General features: G+C 57.2%; 1 protein-coding gene across 1 annotated transcript in view; it reads left to right on the forward strand.

Annotated features, from left to right (window-relative positions):
• The window catches only part of LOC142188987 (uncharacterized), a gene marked incomplete at both ends in the record, with an annotated part of 41,100 nt that extends 27,501 nt beyond the window's left edge, over positions 1–13,599 (forward strand). The window contains 3 exons of the mRNA XM_075262089.1: positions 3,768–3,888; positions 12,126–13,190; positions 13,354–13,599. Coding sequence (XP_075118190.1) covers positions 3,768–3,888; positions 12,126–13,190; positions 13,354–13,599 — 1,432 coding nt within the window. The remainder of the gene's footprint in view (positions 1–3,767; positions 3,889–12,125; positions 13,191–13,353) is intronic.
• Positions 13,600–17,803: the final 4,204 nt, after the last annotated feature.

The following is a 17,803-nucleotide window of genomic DNA, read 5'->3' on the forward strand; positions in this document are numbered from 1 at the left end:
CCTGGGCTTGCTCTGTGTAGTTGTGTCCACTCCCTGTAGGTGGCGCTCCTGGGCTTGCTCTGTGTAGTTGTGGCCACTCCCTGTAGGTGGCGCTCCTGGGCTTGCTCTGTGTAATGTGTGTCCACTCCCTGTAGGTGGCGCTCCTGGGCTTGCTCTGTGTAATGTGTGGCCACTCCCTGTAGGTGGCGCTCCTGGGCTTGCTCTGTGTAGTTGTGGCCACTCCCTGTAGGTGGCGCTCCTGGGCTTGCTCTGTGTAGTTGTGGCCACTCCCTGTAGGTGGCGCTCCTGGGCTTGCTCTGTGTAGTTGTGGCCACTCCCTGTAGGTGGCGCTCCTGGGCTTGCTCTGTGTAGTTGTGGCCACTCCCTGTAGGTGGCGCTCCTGGGCTTGCTCTGTGTAGTTGTGTCCACTCCCTGTAGGTGGCGCTCCTGGGCTTGCTCTGTGTAATGTGTGGCCACTCCCTGTAGGTGGCGCTCCTGGGCTTGCTCTGTGTAGTTGTGTCCACTCCCTGTAGGTGGCGCTCCTGGGCTTGCTCTGTGTAATGTGTGGCCACTCCCTGTAGGTGGCGCTCCTGGGCTTGCTCTGTGTAGTTATGTCCACTCCCTGTAGGTGGCGCTCCTGGGCTTGCTCTGTGTAATGTGTGGCCACTCCCTGTAGGTGGCGCTCCTGGGCTTGCTCTGTGTAGTTGTGTCCACTCCCTGTAGGTGGCGCTCCTGGGCTTGCTCTGTGTAGTTGTGGCCACTCCCTGTAGGTGGCGCTCTTGGGCTTGCTCTGTGTGGTTGTGGCCACTCCCTGTAGGTGGCGCTCCTGGGCTTGCTCTGTGTAGTTGTGTCCACTCCCTGTAGATGGCGCTCCTGGGCTTGCTCTGTGTAGTTGTGTCCACTCCCTGTAGGTGGCGCTCCTGGGCTTGCTCTCTGTAGTTGTGTCCACTCCCTGTAGGTGGCGCTCCTGGGCTTGCTCTGTGTAGTTGTGGCCACTCCCTGTAGGTGGCGCTCCTGGGCTTGCTCTGTGTAATGTGTGGCCACTCCCTGTAGGTGGCGCTCCTGGGCTTGCTCTGTGTAGTTGTGGCCACTCCCTGTAGGTGGCGCTCCTGGGCTTGCTCTGTGTGGTTGTGGCCACTTCCTGTAGGTGGCGCTCCTGGGCTTGCTCTGTGTGGTTGTGTCCACTCCCTGTAGGTGGCGCTCCTGGGCTTGCTCTGTGTAGTTGTGTCCACTCCCTGTAGGTGGCGCTCCTGGGCTTGCTCTGTGTAATGTGTGGCCACTCCCTGTAGGTGGCGCTCCTGGGCTTGCTCTGTGTAGTTGTGGCCACTCCCTGTAGGTGGCGCTCCTGGGCTTGCTCTGTGTAATGTGTGGCCACTCCCTGTAGGTGGCGCTCCTGGGCTTGCTCTGTGTGGTTGTGTCCACTCCCTGTAGGTGGCGCTCCTGGGCTTGCTCTGTGTAGTTGTGTCCACTCCCTGTAGGTGGCGCTCCTGGGCTTGCTCTGTGTAGTTGTGTCCACTCCCTGTAGGTGGCGCTCCTGGGCTTGCTCTGTGTAGTTGTGTCCACTCCCTGTAGGTGGCGCTCCTGGGCTTGCTCTGTGTAGTTGTGTCCACTCCCTGTAGGTGGCGCTCCTGGGCTTGCTCTGTGTAGTTGTGTCCACTCCCTGTAGGTGGCGCTCCTGGGCTTGCTCTGTGTAATGTGTGGCCTCTCCCTGTAGGTGGCGCTCCTGGGCTTGCTCTGTGTAGTTGTGGCCACTCCCTGTAGGTGGCGCTCCTGGGCTTGCTCTGTGTAATGTGTGGCCACTCCCTGTAGGTGGCGCTCCTGGGCTTGCTCTGTGTGGTTGTGTCCACTCCCTGTAGGTGGCGCTCCTGGGCTTGCTCTGTGTAATGTGTGTCCACTCCCTGTAGGTGGTGCTCCTGGGCTTGCTCTGTGTAGTTGTGTCCACTCCCTGTAGGTGGCGCTCCTGGGCTTGCTCTGTGTAATGTGTGTCCACTCCCTGTAGGTGGCGCTCCTGGGCTTGCTCTCTGTAGTTGTGTCCACTCCCTGTAGGTGGCGCTCCTGGGCTTGCTCTCTGTAGTTGTGTCCACTCCCTGTAGGTGGCGCTCCTGGGCTTGCTCTGTGTAGTTGTGTCCACTCCCTGTAGGTGGCGCTCCTGGGCTTGCTCTGTGTAATGTGTGTCCACTCCCTGTAGGTGGCGCTCCTGGGCTTGCTCTGTGTAGTTGTGTCCACTCCCTGTAGGTGGCGCTCCTGGGCTTGCTCTGTGTAGTTGTGTCCACTCCCTGTAGGTGGCGCTCCTGGGCTTGCTCTGTGTAGTTGTGTCCACTCCCTGTAGGTGGCGCTCCTGGGCTTGCTCTCTGTAGTTGTGTCCACTCCCTGTAGATGGCGCTCCTGGGCTTGCTCTGTGTAGTTGTGGCCACTCCCTGTAGGTGGCGCTCCTGGGCTTGCTCTGTGTAATGTGTGTCCACTCCCTGTAGGTGGCGCTCCTGGGCTTGCTCTGTGTAATGTGTGTCCACTCCCTGTAGGTGGCGCTCCTGGGCTTGCTCTGTGTAATGTGTGGCCACTCCCTGTAGGTGGCGCTCCTGGGCTTGCTCTGTGTAATGTGTGTCCACTCCCTGTAGGTGGTGCTCCTGGGCTTGCTCTGTGTAGTTGTGTCCACTCCCTGTAGGTGGCGCTCCTGGGCTTGCTCTGTGTAATGTGTGTCCACTCCCTGTAGGTGGTGCTCCTGGGCTTGCTCTGTGTAGTTGTGTCCACTCCCTGTAGGTGGCGCTCCTGGGCTTGCTCTGTGTAATGTGTGTCCACTCCCTGTAGGTGGCGCTCCTGGGCTTGCTCTGTGTAATGTGTGTCCAGTCCCTGTAGGTGGCGCTCCTGGGCTTGCTCTGTGTAGTTGTGGCCACTCCCTGTAGGTGGCGCTCCTGGGCTTGCTCTGTGTAGTTGTGTCCACTCCCTGTAGGTGGCGCTCCTGGGCTTGCTCTGTGTAGTTGTGGCCACTCCCTGTAGGTGGCGCTCCTGGGCTTGCTCTGTGTAGTTGTGGCCACTCCCTGTAGGTGGCGCTCCTGGGCTTGCTCTGTGTAGTTGTGGCCACTCCCTGTAGGTGGCGCTCCTGGGCTTGCTCTGTGTAGTTGTGTCCACTCCCTGTAGGTGGCGCTCCTGGGCTTGCTCTGTGTAGTTGTGTCCACTCCCTGTAGGTGGCGCTCCTGGGCTTACTCTGTGTAGTTGTGGCCACTCCCTGTAGGTGGCGCTCCTGGGCTTGCTCTGTGTAGTTGTGGCCACTCCCTGTAGGTGGCGCTCCTGGGCTTGCTCTGTGTAATGTGTGGCCACTCCCTGTAGGTGGCGCTCCTGGGCTTGCTCTGTGTAGTTGTGTCCACTCCCTGTAGGTGGCGCTCCTGGGCTTGCTCTGTGTAGTTGTGGCCACTCCCTGTAGGTGGCGCTCCTGGGCTTGCTCTGTGTAGTTGTGGCCACTCCCTGTAGGTGGCGCTCCTGGGCTTGCTCTGTGTAGTTGTGGCCACTCCCTGTAGGTGGCGCTCCTGGGCTTGCTCTGTGTAGTTGTGGCCACTCCCTGTAGGTGGCGCTCCTGGGCTTACTCTGTGTAGTTGTGTCCACTCCCTGTAGGTGGCGCTCCTGGGCTTGCTCTGTGTAGTTGTGTCCACTCCCTGTAGGTGGCGCTCCTGGGCTTGCTCTCTGTAGTTGTGTCCACTCCCTGTAGGTGGCGCTCCTGGTGTATGTGATCTGGTGTCTTCTGGGGCGGGGTCACATCTCCACCATTGCCCATTCTCTGCTTTTTCTTGGTTTAGGCTCCGCCCATCTGCCGCATCTTCACCGGTTGTTTTTTCAACACCATTTAGAAAGTTTGTGACCGTCCGTCGTAAAGCGGCAGCTGCGGGAGAGACCATGGAGCCGCTGAGGAGGGGAGTGGTAAGAAAATAACGTCCTCCGCACCGGGATTAGTGATGTGGAGGGGTGGCGGGGTCCTCTCTGTAGATAGTGGGGGGGGGGGTCCTTCTGGTAACACTCGCGGTGACCTGGGCTCCCTCAGATAGATGCTGATGTTCCCGGAGATCAGCGGTGACCTGAGCTCTCTTAGATAGATGCTGATATTCCCGGAGATCAGCGGTGACCTGGGCTCTCTTAGATAGATGCTGATATTCCCGGAGATCAGCGGTGACCTGGGCTCTCTTAGATAGATGCTGATATTCCCGGAGATCAGCGGTGCCCTGGGTTCCCTCAGATAGATGCTGATGTTCCCGGAGATCAGCGGTGACCTGGGCTCTCTTAGATAGATGCTGATATTCCTGGAGATCAGCGGTGCCCTGGGCTCTCCTAGATAGATGCTGATATTCCCGGAGATCAGCGGTGACCTGGGCTCTCTTAGATAGATGCTGATATTCCCGGAGATCAGCGGTGACCTGGGCTCTCTTAGATAGATGCTGATATTCCCGGAGATCAGCGGTGACCTGGGCTCCCTCAGATAGATGCTGATGTTCCCGGAGATCAGCGGTGACCTGGGCTCTCTTAGATAGATGCTGATATTCCCGGAGATCAGCGGTGACCTGGGCTCCCTCAGATAGATGCTGATATTCCTGGAGATCAGCGGTGACCTGGGCTCCCTCAGATAGATGCTGATGTTCCCGGAGATCAGCGGTGACCTGGGCTCTCTTAGATGCTGATGTTCCCGGAGATCAGCGGTGACCTGGGCTCCCTCAGATAGTTGCTGATATTCCCGGAGATCAGCGGTGACCTGGGCTCCCTCAGATAGATGCTGATATTCCTGGAGATCAGCGGTGACCTGGGCTCTCTTAGATAGATGCTGATGTTCCCGGAGATCAGCGGTGACCTGGGCTCCCTCAGATAGATGCTGATATTCCTGGAGATCAGCGGTGACCTGGGCTCTCTTAGATAGATGCTGATATTCCCGGAGATCAGCGGTGACCTGGGCTCTCTTAGATAGATGCTGATATTCCTGGAGATTAGCGGTGACCTGGGCTCTCTTAGATAGATGCTGATATTCCCGGAGATCAGCGGTGACCTGGGCTCTCTTAGATAGATGCTGATATTCCCGGAGATCAGCGGTGTCCTGGGCTCTCTTAGATAGATGCTGATATTCCCGGAGATCAGCGGTGACCTGGGCTCCCTCAGATAGATGCTGATGTTCCCGGAGATCAGCGGTGACCTGGGCTCTCTTAGATGCTGATATTCCCGGAGATCAGCGGTGCCCTGGGCTCTCTTAGATGCTGATATTCCCGGAGATCAGTGGTGCCCTGGGCTCTCCTAGATAGATGCTGATATTCCCGGAGATCAGCGGTGACCTGGGCTCTCTTAGATAGATGCTGATATTCCCGGAGATCAGCGGTGTCCTGGGCTCTCTTAGATAGATGCTGATATTCCCGGAGATCAGCGGTGACCTGGGCTGTCTCAGATAGATGCTGATATTCCTGGAGATCAGCGGTGCCCTGGGCTCCCTCAGATAGATGCTGATATTCCTGGAGATCAGCGGTGCCCTGGGCTCCCTCAGATAGATGCTGATATTCCTGGAGATCAGCGGTGACCTGGGCTCCCCCAGATAGATGCTGATGTTCCCGGAGATCAGCGGTGACCTGGGCTCCCTCAGATAGATGCTGATATTCCCGGAGATCAGCGGTGCCCTGGGCTCTCTTAGATAGATGCTGATATTCCCGGAGATCAGCGGTGACCTGGGCTCTCTTAGATAGATGCTGATATTCCCGGAGATCAGCGGTGACCTGGGCTCTCTTAGATAGATGCTGATATTCCCGGAGATCAGCGGTGACCTGGGCTCTCTTAGATAGATGCTGATGTTCCTGGAGATCAGCGGTGTCCTGGGCTCTCTTAGATAGATGCTGATATTCCTGGAGATCAGCGGTGACCTGGGCTCTCTTAGATAGATGCTGATATTCCCGGAGATCAGCGGTGACCTGGGCTCTCTTAGATAGATGCTGATGTTCCTGGAGATCAGCGGTGTCCTGGGCTCTCTTAGATAGATGCTGATATTCCTGGAGATCAGCGGTGACCTGGGCTCTCTTAGATAGATGCTGATATTCCCGGAGATCAGCGGTGACCTGGGCTCTCTTAGATGCTGATATTCCCGGAGATCAGTGGTGACCTGGGCTCCCTCAGATAGATGCTGATATTCCTGGAGATCAGCGGTGACCTGGGCTCCCCCAGATAGATGCTGATATTCCCGGAGATCAGCGGTGACCTGGGCTCTCTCAGATAGATGCTGATGTTCCTGGAGATCAGCGGTGACCTGGGCTCTCTTAGATAGATGCTGATGTTCCTGGAGATCAGTGGTGACCTGGGCTCTCTTAGATAGATGCTGATATTCCCGGAGATCAGCGGTGCCCTGGGCTCTCTTAGATAGATGCTGATATTCCCGGAGATCAGCGGTGCCCTGGGCTCTCTTAGATAGATTCTGATATTCCCGGAGATCGGCGGTGCCCTGGGCTCTCTTAGATAGATTCTGATATTCCCGGAGATCGGCGGTGCCCTGGGCTCTCTTAGATAGATTCTGATATTCCCGGAGATCAGCGGTGCCCTGGGATCTCTTAGATAGATGCTGATATTCCCGGAGATCAGCGGTGACCTGGGCTCCCTCAGATAGATGCTGATATTCCCGGAGATCAGTGGTGCCCTGGGCTCTCCTAGATAGATGCTGATATTCCCGGAGATCAGCGGTGACCTGGGCTCCCTCAGATAGTTGCTGATGTTCCCGGAGATCAGCGGTGACCTGGGCTCTCTTAGATAGATGCTGATATTCCCGGAGATCAGCGGTGACCTGGGCTCTCTTAGATAGATGCTGATATTCCCGGAGATCAGCGGTGACCTGGGCTCTCTTAGATAGATGCTGATGTTCCTGGAGATCAGCGGTGACCTGGGCTCCCTCAGATAGATGTTGATATTCCCGGAGATCAGCGGTGCCCTGGGCTCTCTTAGATAGATGCTGATGTTCCTGGAGATCAGCGGTGACCTGGGCTCCCTCAGATAGATGTTGATATTCCCGGAGATCAGCGGTGCCCTGGGCTCCCTCAGATAGATGCTGATGTTCCCGGAGATCAGCGGTGACCTGGGCTCTCTTAGATAGATGCTGATATTCCCGGAGATCAGCGGTGACCTGGGCTCTCTTAGATAGATGCTGATATTCCCGGAGATCAGCGGTGACCTGGGCTCTCTTAGATGCTGATATTCCCGGAGATCAGCGGTGACCTGGGCTCCCTCAGATAGATGCTGATATTCCCGGAGATCAGCGGTGACCTGGGCTCTCTTAGATAGATACTGATATTCCCGGAGATCAGCGGTGACCTGGGCTCCCTCAGATAGATGCTGATATTCCCGGAGATCAGCGGTGACCTGGGCTCCCTCAGATAGATGCTGATATTCCCGGAGATCAGCGGTGACCTGGGCTCTCTTAGATAGTTGCTGATATTCCCGGAGATCAGCGGTGCCCTGGGCTCTCTCAGATAGATGCTGATATTCCCGGAGATCAGCGGTGCCCTGGGCTCTCTCAGATAGATGCTGATATTCCCGGAGATCAGCGGTGACCTGGGCTCCCTCAGATAGATGCTGATATTCCCGGAGATCAGCGGTGACCTGGGCTCTCTTAGATAGTTGCTGATATTCCCGGAGATCAGCGGTGCCCTGGGCTCTCTCAGATAGATGCTGATATTCCCGGAGATCAGCGGTGACCTGGGCTCCCTCAGATAGATGCTGATATTCCCGGAGATCAGCGGTGACCTGGGCTCCCTCAGATAGATGCTGATATTCCCGGAGATCAGCGGTGACCTGGGCTCTCTTAGATAGATGCTGATATTCCCGGAGATCAGCGGTGACCTGGGCTCTCTTAGATGCTGATATTCCCGGAGATCAGCGGTGACCTGGGCTCTCTTAGATAGATGCTGATATTCCCGGAGATCAGCGGTGACCTGGGCTCTCTTAGATAGATACTGATATTCCCGGAGATCAGCGGTGACCTGGGCTCCCTCAGATAGATGCTGATATTCCCGGAGATCAGCGGTGACCTGGGCTCCCTCAGATAGATGCTGATATTCCCGGAGATCAGCGGTGACCTGGGCTCTCTTAGATAGATGCTGATATTCCCGGAGATCAGCGGTGACCTGGGCTCTCTTAGATAGTTGCTGATATTCCCGGAGATCAGCGGTGCCCTGGGCTCTCTCAGATGCTGATATTCCCGGAGATCAGCGGTGACCTGGGCTCTCTTAGATAGATGCTGATATTCCCGGAGATCAGCGGTGACCTGGGCTGTCTCAGATAGATGCTGATATTCCTGGAGATCAGCGGTGCCCTGGGCTCCCTCAGATAGATGCTGATATTCCTGGAGATCAGCGGTGCCCTGGGCTCCCTCAGATAGATGCTGATATTCCTGGAGATCAGCGGTGACCTGGGCTCTCTTAGATAGTTGCTGATATTCCCGGAGATCAGCGGTGCCCTGGGCTCTCTCAGATGCTGATATTCCCGGAGATCAGCGGTGACCTGGGCTCTCTTAGATAGATGCTGATATTCCCGGAGATCAGCGGTGACCTGGGCTGTCTCAGATAGATGCTGATATTCCTGGAGATCAGCGGTGCCCTGGTCTCCCTCAGATAGATGCTGATATTCCTGGAGATCAGCGGTGCCCTGGGCTCCCTCAGATAGATGCTGATGTTCCCGGAGATCAGCGGTGACCTGGGCTCCCTCAGATAGTTGCTGATGTTCCCGGAGATCAGCGGTGACCTGGGCTCCCTCAGATAGATGCTGATGTTCCCGGAGATCAGCGGTGACCTGGGCTCCCTCAGATAGATGCTGATATTCCCGGAGATCAGCGGTGACCTGGGCTCTCTTAGATAGATGCTGATATTCCCGGAGATCAGCGGTGCCCTGGGCTCTCTTAGATAGATGCAGATATTCCCGGAGATCAGCGGTGACCTGGGCTCTCTTAGATGCTGATATTCCCGGAGATCAGCGGTGACCTGGGCTCTCTTAGATAGATGCTGATGTTCCCGGAGATCAGCGGTGCCCTGGGCTCTCTTAGATAGATGCTGATGTTCCTGGAGATCAGCGGTGACCTGGGCTCTCTTAGATAGATGCTGATATTCCCGGAGATCAGCGGTGACCTGGGCTCTCTTAGATAGATGCTGATATTCCCGGAGATCAGCGGTGACCTGGGCTCTCTTAGATAGATGCTGATATTCCTGGAGATCAGCGGTGACCTGGGCTCCCTCAGATAGATGCTGATATTCCCGGAGATCAGCGGTGACCTGGGCTCTCTTAGATAGATGCTGATATTCCCGGAGATCAGCGGTGACCTGGGCTCTCTTAGATAGATGCTGATGTTCCTGGAGATCAGCGGTGACCTGGGCTCCCTCAGATAGATGCTGATGTTCCCGGAGATCAGCGGTGACCTGGGCTCCCTCAGATAGATGCTGATATTCCCGGAGATCAGCGGTGACCTGGGCTCCCTCAGATAGATACTGATATTCCTGGAGATCAGCGGTGCCCTGGGCTCTCTTAGATAGATGCTGATATTCCTGGAGATCAGCGGTGACCTGGGCTCTCTTAGATAGATGCTGATGTTCCTGGAGATCAGCGGTGACCTGGGCTCTCTTAGATACATGCTGATGTTCCTGGAGATCAGCGGTGACCTGGGCTCCCTCAGATAGATGCTGATATTCCCGGAGATCAGCGGTGACCTGGGCTCTCTTAGATAGATGCTGATATTCCCGGAGATCAGCGGTGACCTGGGCTCTCTTAGATAGATGCTGATATTCCTGGAGATCAGCGGTGACCTGGGCTCCCTCAGATAGATGCTGATATTCCCGGAGATCAGCGGTGACCTGGGCTCTCTTAGATAGATGCTGATATTCCCGGAGATCAGCGGTGTCCTGGGCTCTCTTAGATAGATGCTGATATTCCCGGAGATCAGCGGTGACCTGGGCTCCCTCAGATAGATGCTGATATTCCCGGAGATCAGCGGTGACCTGGGCTCCCTCAGATAGATGCTGATATTCCCGGAGATCAGTGGTGCCCTGGGCTCTCTTAGATAGATGCTGATATTCCCGGAGATCAGCGGTGACCTGGGCTCTCTTAGATAGATGCTGATGTTCCTGGAGATCAGCGGTGACCTGGGCTCTCTTAGATAGATGCTGATGTTCCCGGAGATCAGCGGTGACCTGGGCTCTCTTAGATAGATGCTGATATTCCCGGAGATCAGCGGTGTCCTGGGCTCTCTTAGATGCTGATGTTCCCGGAGATCAGCGGTGACCTGGGCTCCCTCAGATAGATGCTGATGTTCCCGGAGATCAGCGGTGACCTGGGCTCTCTTAGATAGATGCTGATGTTCCTGGAGATCAGCGGTGACCTGGGCTCTCTTAGATAGATGCTGATGTTCCTGGAGATCAGCGGTGATCTGGGCTCTCTTAGATAGATGCTGATGTTCCTGGAGATCAGCGGTGACCTGGGCTCTCTTAGATAGATGCTGATATTCCTGGAGATCAGCGGTGACCTATGTGATGCTCTTGGTTCCGGACTGTTTGTTGTATTTCTTTTGTTTCCTCCTCATTGGCCCCGATTTCTGCCTGAAGCGACCTCCAATACCCCTCCGGCCCCTCTCCCCTATTGCCTCCAATACCCCTCTGGCCCCTCTCCCCTATTGCCTCCTCCCCCCCGGCCCCTCTCCCCTATTGCCTCCTCCCCCCCGACCCCTCTCCCCTATTGCCTCCTCCCCCCCGACCCCTCTCCCCTATTGCCTCCAATACCCCTCCGGCTCCTCTCCCCTATTGCCTCCTCCCCCCCGGCCCCTCTCCCCTATTGCCTCCAATACCCCTCTGGCCCCTCTCCCCTATTGCCTCCAATACCCCCCCCGGCCCCTCTCCCCTATTGCCTCCTCCCCCCCGACCCCTCTCCCCTATTGCCTCCAATACCCCTCCGGCCCCTCTCCCCTATTGCCTCCACCCCCCCGGCCCCTCTCCCCTATTGCCTCCAATACCCCTCCGGCCCCTCTCCCCTATTGCCTCCAATACCCCTCCGGCCCCTCTCCCCTATTGCCTCCACCCCCCCGGCCCCTCTCCCCTATTGCCTCCAATACCCCTCCGGCCCCTCTCCCCTCCGGCCCCTCTCCCCTCCGGCCCCTCTCCCCTCCGGCCCTCTCCCCTCTGGCCCCTCTCTCCCCTATTGCCTCCAATACCCCTCTGGCCCCTCTCCCCTATTGCCTCCTCCCCCCCGGCCCCTCTCCCCTATTGCCTCCAATACCCCCCCCGGCCCCTCTCCCCTATTGCCTCCAATACCCCCCCCGACCCCTCTCCCCTATTGCCTCCAATACCCCTCCGGCTCCTCTCCCCTATTGCCTCCTCCCCCCCGGCCCCTCTCCCCTATTGCCTCCAATACCCCTCTGGCCCCTCTCCCCTATTGCCTCCAATACCCCTCCGGCCCCTCTCCCCTATTGCCTCCAATACCCCTCCGGCCCCTCTCCCCTATTGCCTCCAATACCCCTCCGGCCCCTCTCCCCTATTGCCTCCAATACCCCTCCGGCCCCTCTCCCCTATTGCCTCCAATACCCCTCCGGCCCCTCTCCCCTATTGCCTCCACCCCCCCGGCCCCTCTCCCCTATTGCCTCCACCCCCCCGGCCCCTCTCCCCTATTGCCTCCAATACCCCTCCGGCCCCTCTCCCCTATTGCCTCCAATACCCCTCCGGCCCCTCTCCCCTATTGCCTCCAATACCCCTCCGGCCCCTCTCCCCTATTGCCTCCAATACCCCTCCGGCCCCTCTCCCCTATTGCCTCCAATACCCCTCCGGCCCCTCTCCCCTCCGGCCCCTCTCCCCTCCGGCCCCTCTCCCCTCTGGCCCCTCTCCCCTATTGCCTCCAATACCCCTCTGGCCCCTCTCCCCTATTGCCTCCTCCCCCCCGGCCCCTCTCCCCTATTGCCTCCAATACCCCCCCCGGCCCCTCTCCCCTATTGCCTCCAATACCCCCCCCGGCCCCTCTCCCCTATTGCCTCCAATACCCCTCCGGCCCCTCTCCCCTATTGCCCCCTCCCCTCCCCCATTACATGGACATTTCCTCCTGACTGGTGCAGAGTTTGTAAATCCTGAAGCTGAGATCCTTAGCTGTGTGCACAGCGCCTTAGGTTATCTTGTTTTCTGCAGCCTCCATTGCTGTCTCCGGACTCGCTGGGCGACATTGAAGCTGATGGTCTGACTCTGAGGAAACGGCGAAGGCTGTGCACGGATGTCAGCAATGTGCTTAGCTCCACCCCCCAGACTCTTCAGAAAGCGCCCCTGCTGTCCAGTACGCCGTCTGTCACCCTGACCGCCATGCCCAGGAAAGGAAACGCCTTTGTTCGGCAGCTGGCGTTGTCTGAAGCCCTGGAAGACAGTGTAGTCCTGTGTGGGGCCGATCCCCCCTGTGATGTCAGTGAGCGCGCCTCACCGCAACGTCTTAGGATGACCTCACCTGAGGAGACCTGTCCCGTGACCTCCAGAGATGGCGCTGGCTCCGGGGTCAAGCAGCTGGTTATTAAGACGCTGTCCTCCGTCTGTCTCTTGTCTCCAGTCATGGTGTCGTCTCCTGAGTCGCAGTCTGTGGTCTTCATCAGGGACGGAGCGTTGGGCTCTGGTCTCCAGGAAGGTGGTGCCAGTGCTGAGCTCTTCTCGAAGGACTTCACTGTAGACAATGAGGAGACGACTCCGGCCCCGCACCACAATCTGGAGACTCCGGCCCCGCACCACAATCTGGAGACTCGGCCGCGCCCCTGCACGTTTACTCCAAGTAAGTGGAAAGATTTCCGCAGAAAACCCTTTCAGCCGTTTGTCCCGTTAAATCCCCGGATTGTTGCAGAATATGTTGTACAGAAGAGTAAGGGTCCGCTACACGAGCTCCGAGCCCCTCTGCCCGGGGTCAGCGCCCCTGTGGTGCCCAGCATGCAGCCGCTGGTCAGACTCGATCCTGCTGCCGTCTCCAATTATTATCTCAAGAAAGAGCTGGAGAAGCCGCAGACTCTTCCCCGGAGCACGGCTGACCCCATAACCCCCCAGGGAAGGACGTCTGTGCTGAAGGACCCTGAGCAGGACGATGTGGACCCCCAGACCATGGCCACTGGCAGGAAAGTCTGTATCAGTGGGTTTAGTGCCAAGAGATGGGGCACGCTCAGGAAAAAGCCCCCCAGCACCAAAGCCCAGCAGCAGCTCTCCTTCCAAGACCGATCCAGAGAGGTGAGACTTGTTATGTGATCACATGACCTAGGAGCGGGGGGGGGGGGGGGGCTTGTTACGTGATCACATGACCTGGGGGGGGGGGGGGCTTGTTACGTGATCACATGACCTAGGAGCGGGGGATGGAGTCCAAGCTGACAACTTGTGTCCGTCTATTCTTCAGGATCGCTGTGGTGGGGATCTGCATTCGGCTTCTCTCCTCTTCTCCTCTTCTCTGCTGACCTCGTCCTTCCTGAACTCTACGGCCGCCCTGAACCTCAATCTATCGACAGACTCTCTGACCACGCGAGACCCCCAGAAAGAACATCAGCGCTGGGCGCGACTCCGTGCAGCATTATCCCTCCACCGAAGGAAGAAAGGTCCGAAACTGGGTAACCTGGTGCTTAGCTGTGGGAACGGGAGCAGTCAGGTGTACAGTGCTGCCCCCTGCTGGGCTCTGACCCTTCCCCAGTCCTGTAGGGGGCAGCACACACTGTAATGCTTAGCAGTAGGTATATAGTGTCAGGTGTATAGTGCTGCCCCCTGCTGGGCTCTGACCCTTCCCCAGTCCTGTAGGGGGCAGCACACACTGTAATGCTTAGCAGTAGGTATATAGTGTCAGGTGTACAGTGCTGCCCCCTGCTGGGCTCTGACCCTTCCCCAGTCCTGTAGGGGGCAGCACACACTGTAATGCTTAGCAGTAGGTATATAATGTCAGGTGATCAGTGCTGCCCCCTGCTGGGCTCTGACCCTTCCCCAGTCCTGTAGGGGGCAGCACACACTGTAATGCTTAGCAGTAGGTATATAATGTCAGTCAGGTGTACAGTGCTGCCCCCTGCTGGGCTCTGACCCTTCCCCAGTCCTGTAGGGGGCAGCACACACTGTAATGCTTAGCAGTAGTTATATAGTGTCAGTCAGGTGATCAGTGCTGCCCCCTGCTGGGCTCTGACCCTTCCCCAGTCCTGTAGGGGGCAGCACACACTGTAATGCTTAGCAGTAGGTATATAATGTCAGGTGATCAGTGCTGCCCCCTGCTGGGCTCTGACCCTTCCCCAGTCCTGTAGGGGGCAGCACACACTGTAATGCTTAGCAGTAGGTATATAGTGTCAGTCAGGTGTACAGTGCTGCCCCCTGCTGGGCTCTGACCCTTCCCCAGTCCTGTAGGGGGCAGCACACACTGTAATGCTTAGCAGTAGGTATATAGTGTCAGGTGTACAGTGCTGCCCCCTGCTGGGCCCTGACCCTTCCCCAGTCCTGTAGGGGGCAGCACACACTGTAATGCTTAGCAGTAGGTATATAGTGTCAGGTGTACAGTGCTGCCCCCTGCTGGGCTCTGACCCTTCCCCAGTCCTGTAGGGGGCAGCACACACTGTAATGCTTAGCAGTAGGTATATAGTGTCAGGTGTACAGTGCTGCCCCCTGCTGGGCTCTGACCCTTCCCCAGTCCTGTAGGGGGCAGCACACACTGTAATGCTTAGCAGTAGGTATATAGTGTCAGGTGTACAGTGCTGCCCCCTGCTGGGCTCTGACCCTTCCCCAGTCCTGTAGGGGGCAGCACACACTGTAATGCTTAGCAGTAGGTATATAGTATCAGTCAGGTGTACAGTGCTGCCCCCTGCTGGGCTCTGACCCTTCCCCAGTCCTGTAGGGGGCAGCACACACTGTAATGCTTAGCAGTAGGTATATAGTGTCAGGTGTACAGTGCTGCCCCCTGCTGGGCCCTGACCCTTCCCCAGTCCTGTAGGGGGCAGCACACACTGTAATGCTTAGCAGTAGGTATATAGTGTCAGTCAGGTGTACAGTGCTGCCCCCTGCTGGGCTCTGACCCTTCCTCAGTCCTGTAGGGGGCAGCACACACTGTAATGCTTAGCAGTAGGTATATAGTGTCAGTCAGGTGATCAGTGCTGCCCCCTGCTGGGCCCTGACCCTTCCCCAGTCCTGTAGGGGGCAGCACACACTGTAATGCTTAGCAGTAGGTATATAATGTCAGTCAGGTGTACAGTGCTGCCCCCTGCTGGGCCCTGACCCTTCCCCAGTCCTGTAGGGGGCAGCACACACTGTAATGCTTAGCAGTAGGTATATAGTGTCAGGTGTACAGTGCTGCCCCCTGCTGGGCTCTGACCCTTCCTCAGTCCTGTAGGGGGCAGCACACACTGTAATGCTTAGCAGTAGGTATATAATGTCAGTCAGGTGATCAGTGCTGCCCCCTGCTGGGCTCTGACCCTTCCCCAGTCCTGTAGGGGGCAGCACACACTGTAATGCTTAGCAGTAGGTATATAGTGTCAGTCAGGTGTACAGTGCTGCCCCCTGCTGGGCTCTGACCCTTCCCCAGTCCTGTAGGGGGCAGCACACACTGTAATGCTTAGCAGTAGGTATATAATGTCAGGTGTACAGTGCTGCCCCCTGCTGGGCTCTGACCCTTCCCCAGTCCTGTAGGGGGCAGCACACACTGTAATGCTTAGCAGTAGGTATATAGTGTCAGTCAGGTGATCAGTGCTGCCCCCTGCTGGGCTCTGACCCTTCCCCAGTCCTGTAGGGGGCAGCACACACTGTAATGCTTAGCAGTAGGTATATAGTGTCAGTCAGGTGATCAGTGCTGCCCCCTGCTGGGCTCTGACCCTTCCTCAGTCCTGTAGGGGGCAGCACACACTGTAATGCTTAGCAGTAGGTATATAGTGTCAGTCAGGTGTACAGTGCTGCCCCCTGCTGGGCTCTGACCCTTCCCCAGTCCTGTAGGGGGCAGCACACACTGTAATGCTTAGCAGTAGGTATATAGTGTCAGGTGTACAGTGCTGCCCCCTGCTGGGCTCTGACCCTTCCCCAGTCCTGTAGGGGGCAGCACACACTGTAATGCTTAGCAGTAGGTATATAGTGTCAGTCAGGTGATCAGTGCTGCCCCCTGCTGGGCTCTGACCCTTCCTCAGTCCTGTAGGGGGCAGCACACACTGTAATGCTTAGCAGTAGGTATATAGTGTCAGTCAGGTGATCAGTGCTGCCCCCCTGCTGGGCCCTGACCCTTCCCCAGTCCTGTAGGGGGCAGCACACACTGTAATGCTTAGCAGTAGGTATATAGTGTCAGGTGTACAGTGCTGCCCCCTGCTGGGCTCTGACCCTTCCCCAGTCCTGTAGGGGGCAGCACACACTGTAATGCTTAGCAGTAGGTATATAATGTCAGGTGATCAGTGCTGCCCCCTGCTGGCTCTGACCCTTCCCCAGTCCTGTAGGGGGCAGCACACACTGTAATGCTTAGCAGTAGGTATATAGTGTCAGTCAGGTGTACAGTGCTGCCCCCTGCTGGGCTCTGACCCTTCCCCAGTCCTGTAGGGGGCAGCACACACTGTAATGCTTAGCAGTAGGTATATAGTGTCAGGTGTACAGTGCTGCCCCCTGCTGGGCTCTGACCCTTCCCCAGTCCTGTAGGGGGCAGCACACACTGTAATGCTTAGCAGTAGGTATATAGTGTCAGGTGTACAGTGCTGCCCCCTGCTGGGCTCTGACCCTTCCCCAGTCCTGTAGGGGGCAGCACACACTGTAATGCTTAGCAGTAGGTATATAGTGTCAGGTGTTCAGTGCTGCCCCCTGCTGGGCCCTGACCCTTCCCCAGTCCTGTAGGGGGCAGCACACACTGTAATGCTTAGCAGTAGGTATATAGTATCAGTCAGGTGATCAGTGCTGCCCCCTGCTGGGCTCTGACCCTTCCCCAGTCCTGTAGGGGGCAGCACACACTGTAATGCTTAGCAGTAGGTATATAATGTCAGTCAGGTGTACAGTGCTGCCCCCTGCTGGGCTCTGACCCTTCCCCAGTCCTGTAGGGGGCAGCACACACTGTAATGCTTAGCAGTAGGTATATAGTGTCAGTCAGGTGATCAGTGCTGCCCCCTGCTGGGCTCTGACCCTTCCCCAGTCCTGTAGGGGGCAGCACACACTGTAATGCTTAGCAGTAGGTATATAGTGTCAGTCAGGTGTACAGTGCTGCCCCCTGCTGGGCCCTGACCCTTCCCCAGTCCTGTAGGGGGCAGCACACACTGTAATGCTTAGCAGTAGGTATATAATGTCAGGTGTACAGTGCTGCCCCCTGCTGGGCTCTGACCCTTCCCCAGTCCTGTAGGGGGCAGCACACACTGTAATGCTTAGCAGTAGGTATATAGTGTCAGGTGTACAGTGCTGCCCCCTGCTGGGCCCTGATCCTTCCCCAGTCCTGTAGGGGGCAGCACACACTGTAATGCTTAGCAGTAGGTATATAGTGTCAGTCAGGTGATCAGTGCTGCCCCCTGCTGGGCTCTGACCCTTCCCCAGTCCTGTAGGGGGCAGCACACACTGTAATGCTTAGCAGTAGGTATATAGTGTCAGGTGTACAGTGCTGCCCCCTGCTGGGCTCTGACCCTTCCCCAGTCCTGTAGGGGGCAGCACACACTGTAATGCTTAGCAGTAGGTATATAGTGTCAGTCAGGTGATCAGTGCTGCCCCCTGCTGGGCTCTGACCCTTCCTCAGTCCTGTAGGGGGCAGCACACACTGTAATGCTTAGCAGTAGGTATATAGTGTCAGTCAGGTGTACAGTGCTGCCCCCTGCTGGGCTCTGACCCTTCCCCAGTCCTGTAGGGGGCAGCACACACTGTAATGCTTAGCAGTAGGT

This window comes from Leptodactylus fuscus, unplaced genomic scaffold, assembly GCF_031893055.1.
Source record: "Leptodactylus fuscus isolate aLepFus1 unplaced genomic scaffold, aLepFus1.hap2 HAP2_SCAFFOLD_914, whole genome shotgun sequence".
Lineage (NCBI taxonomy): Eukaryota > Metazoa > Chordata > Amphibia > Anura > Leptodactylidae > Leptodactylus > Leptodactylus fuscus.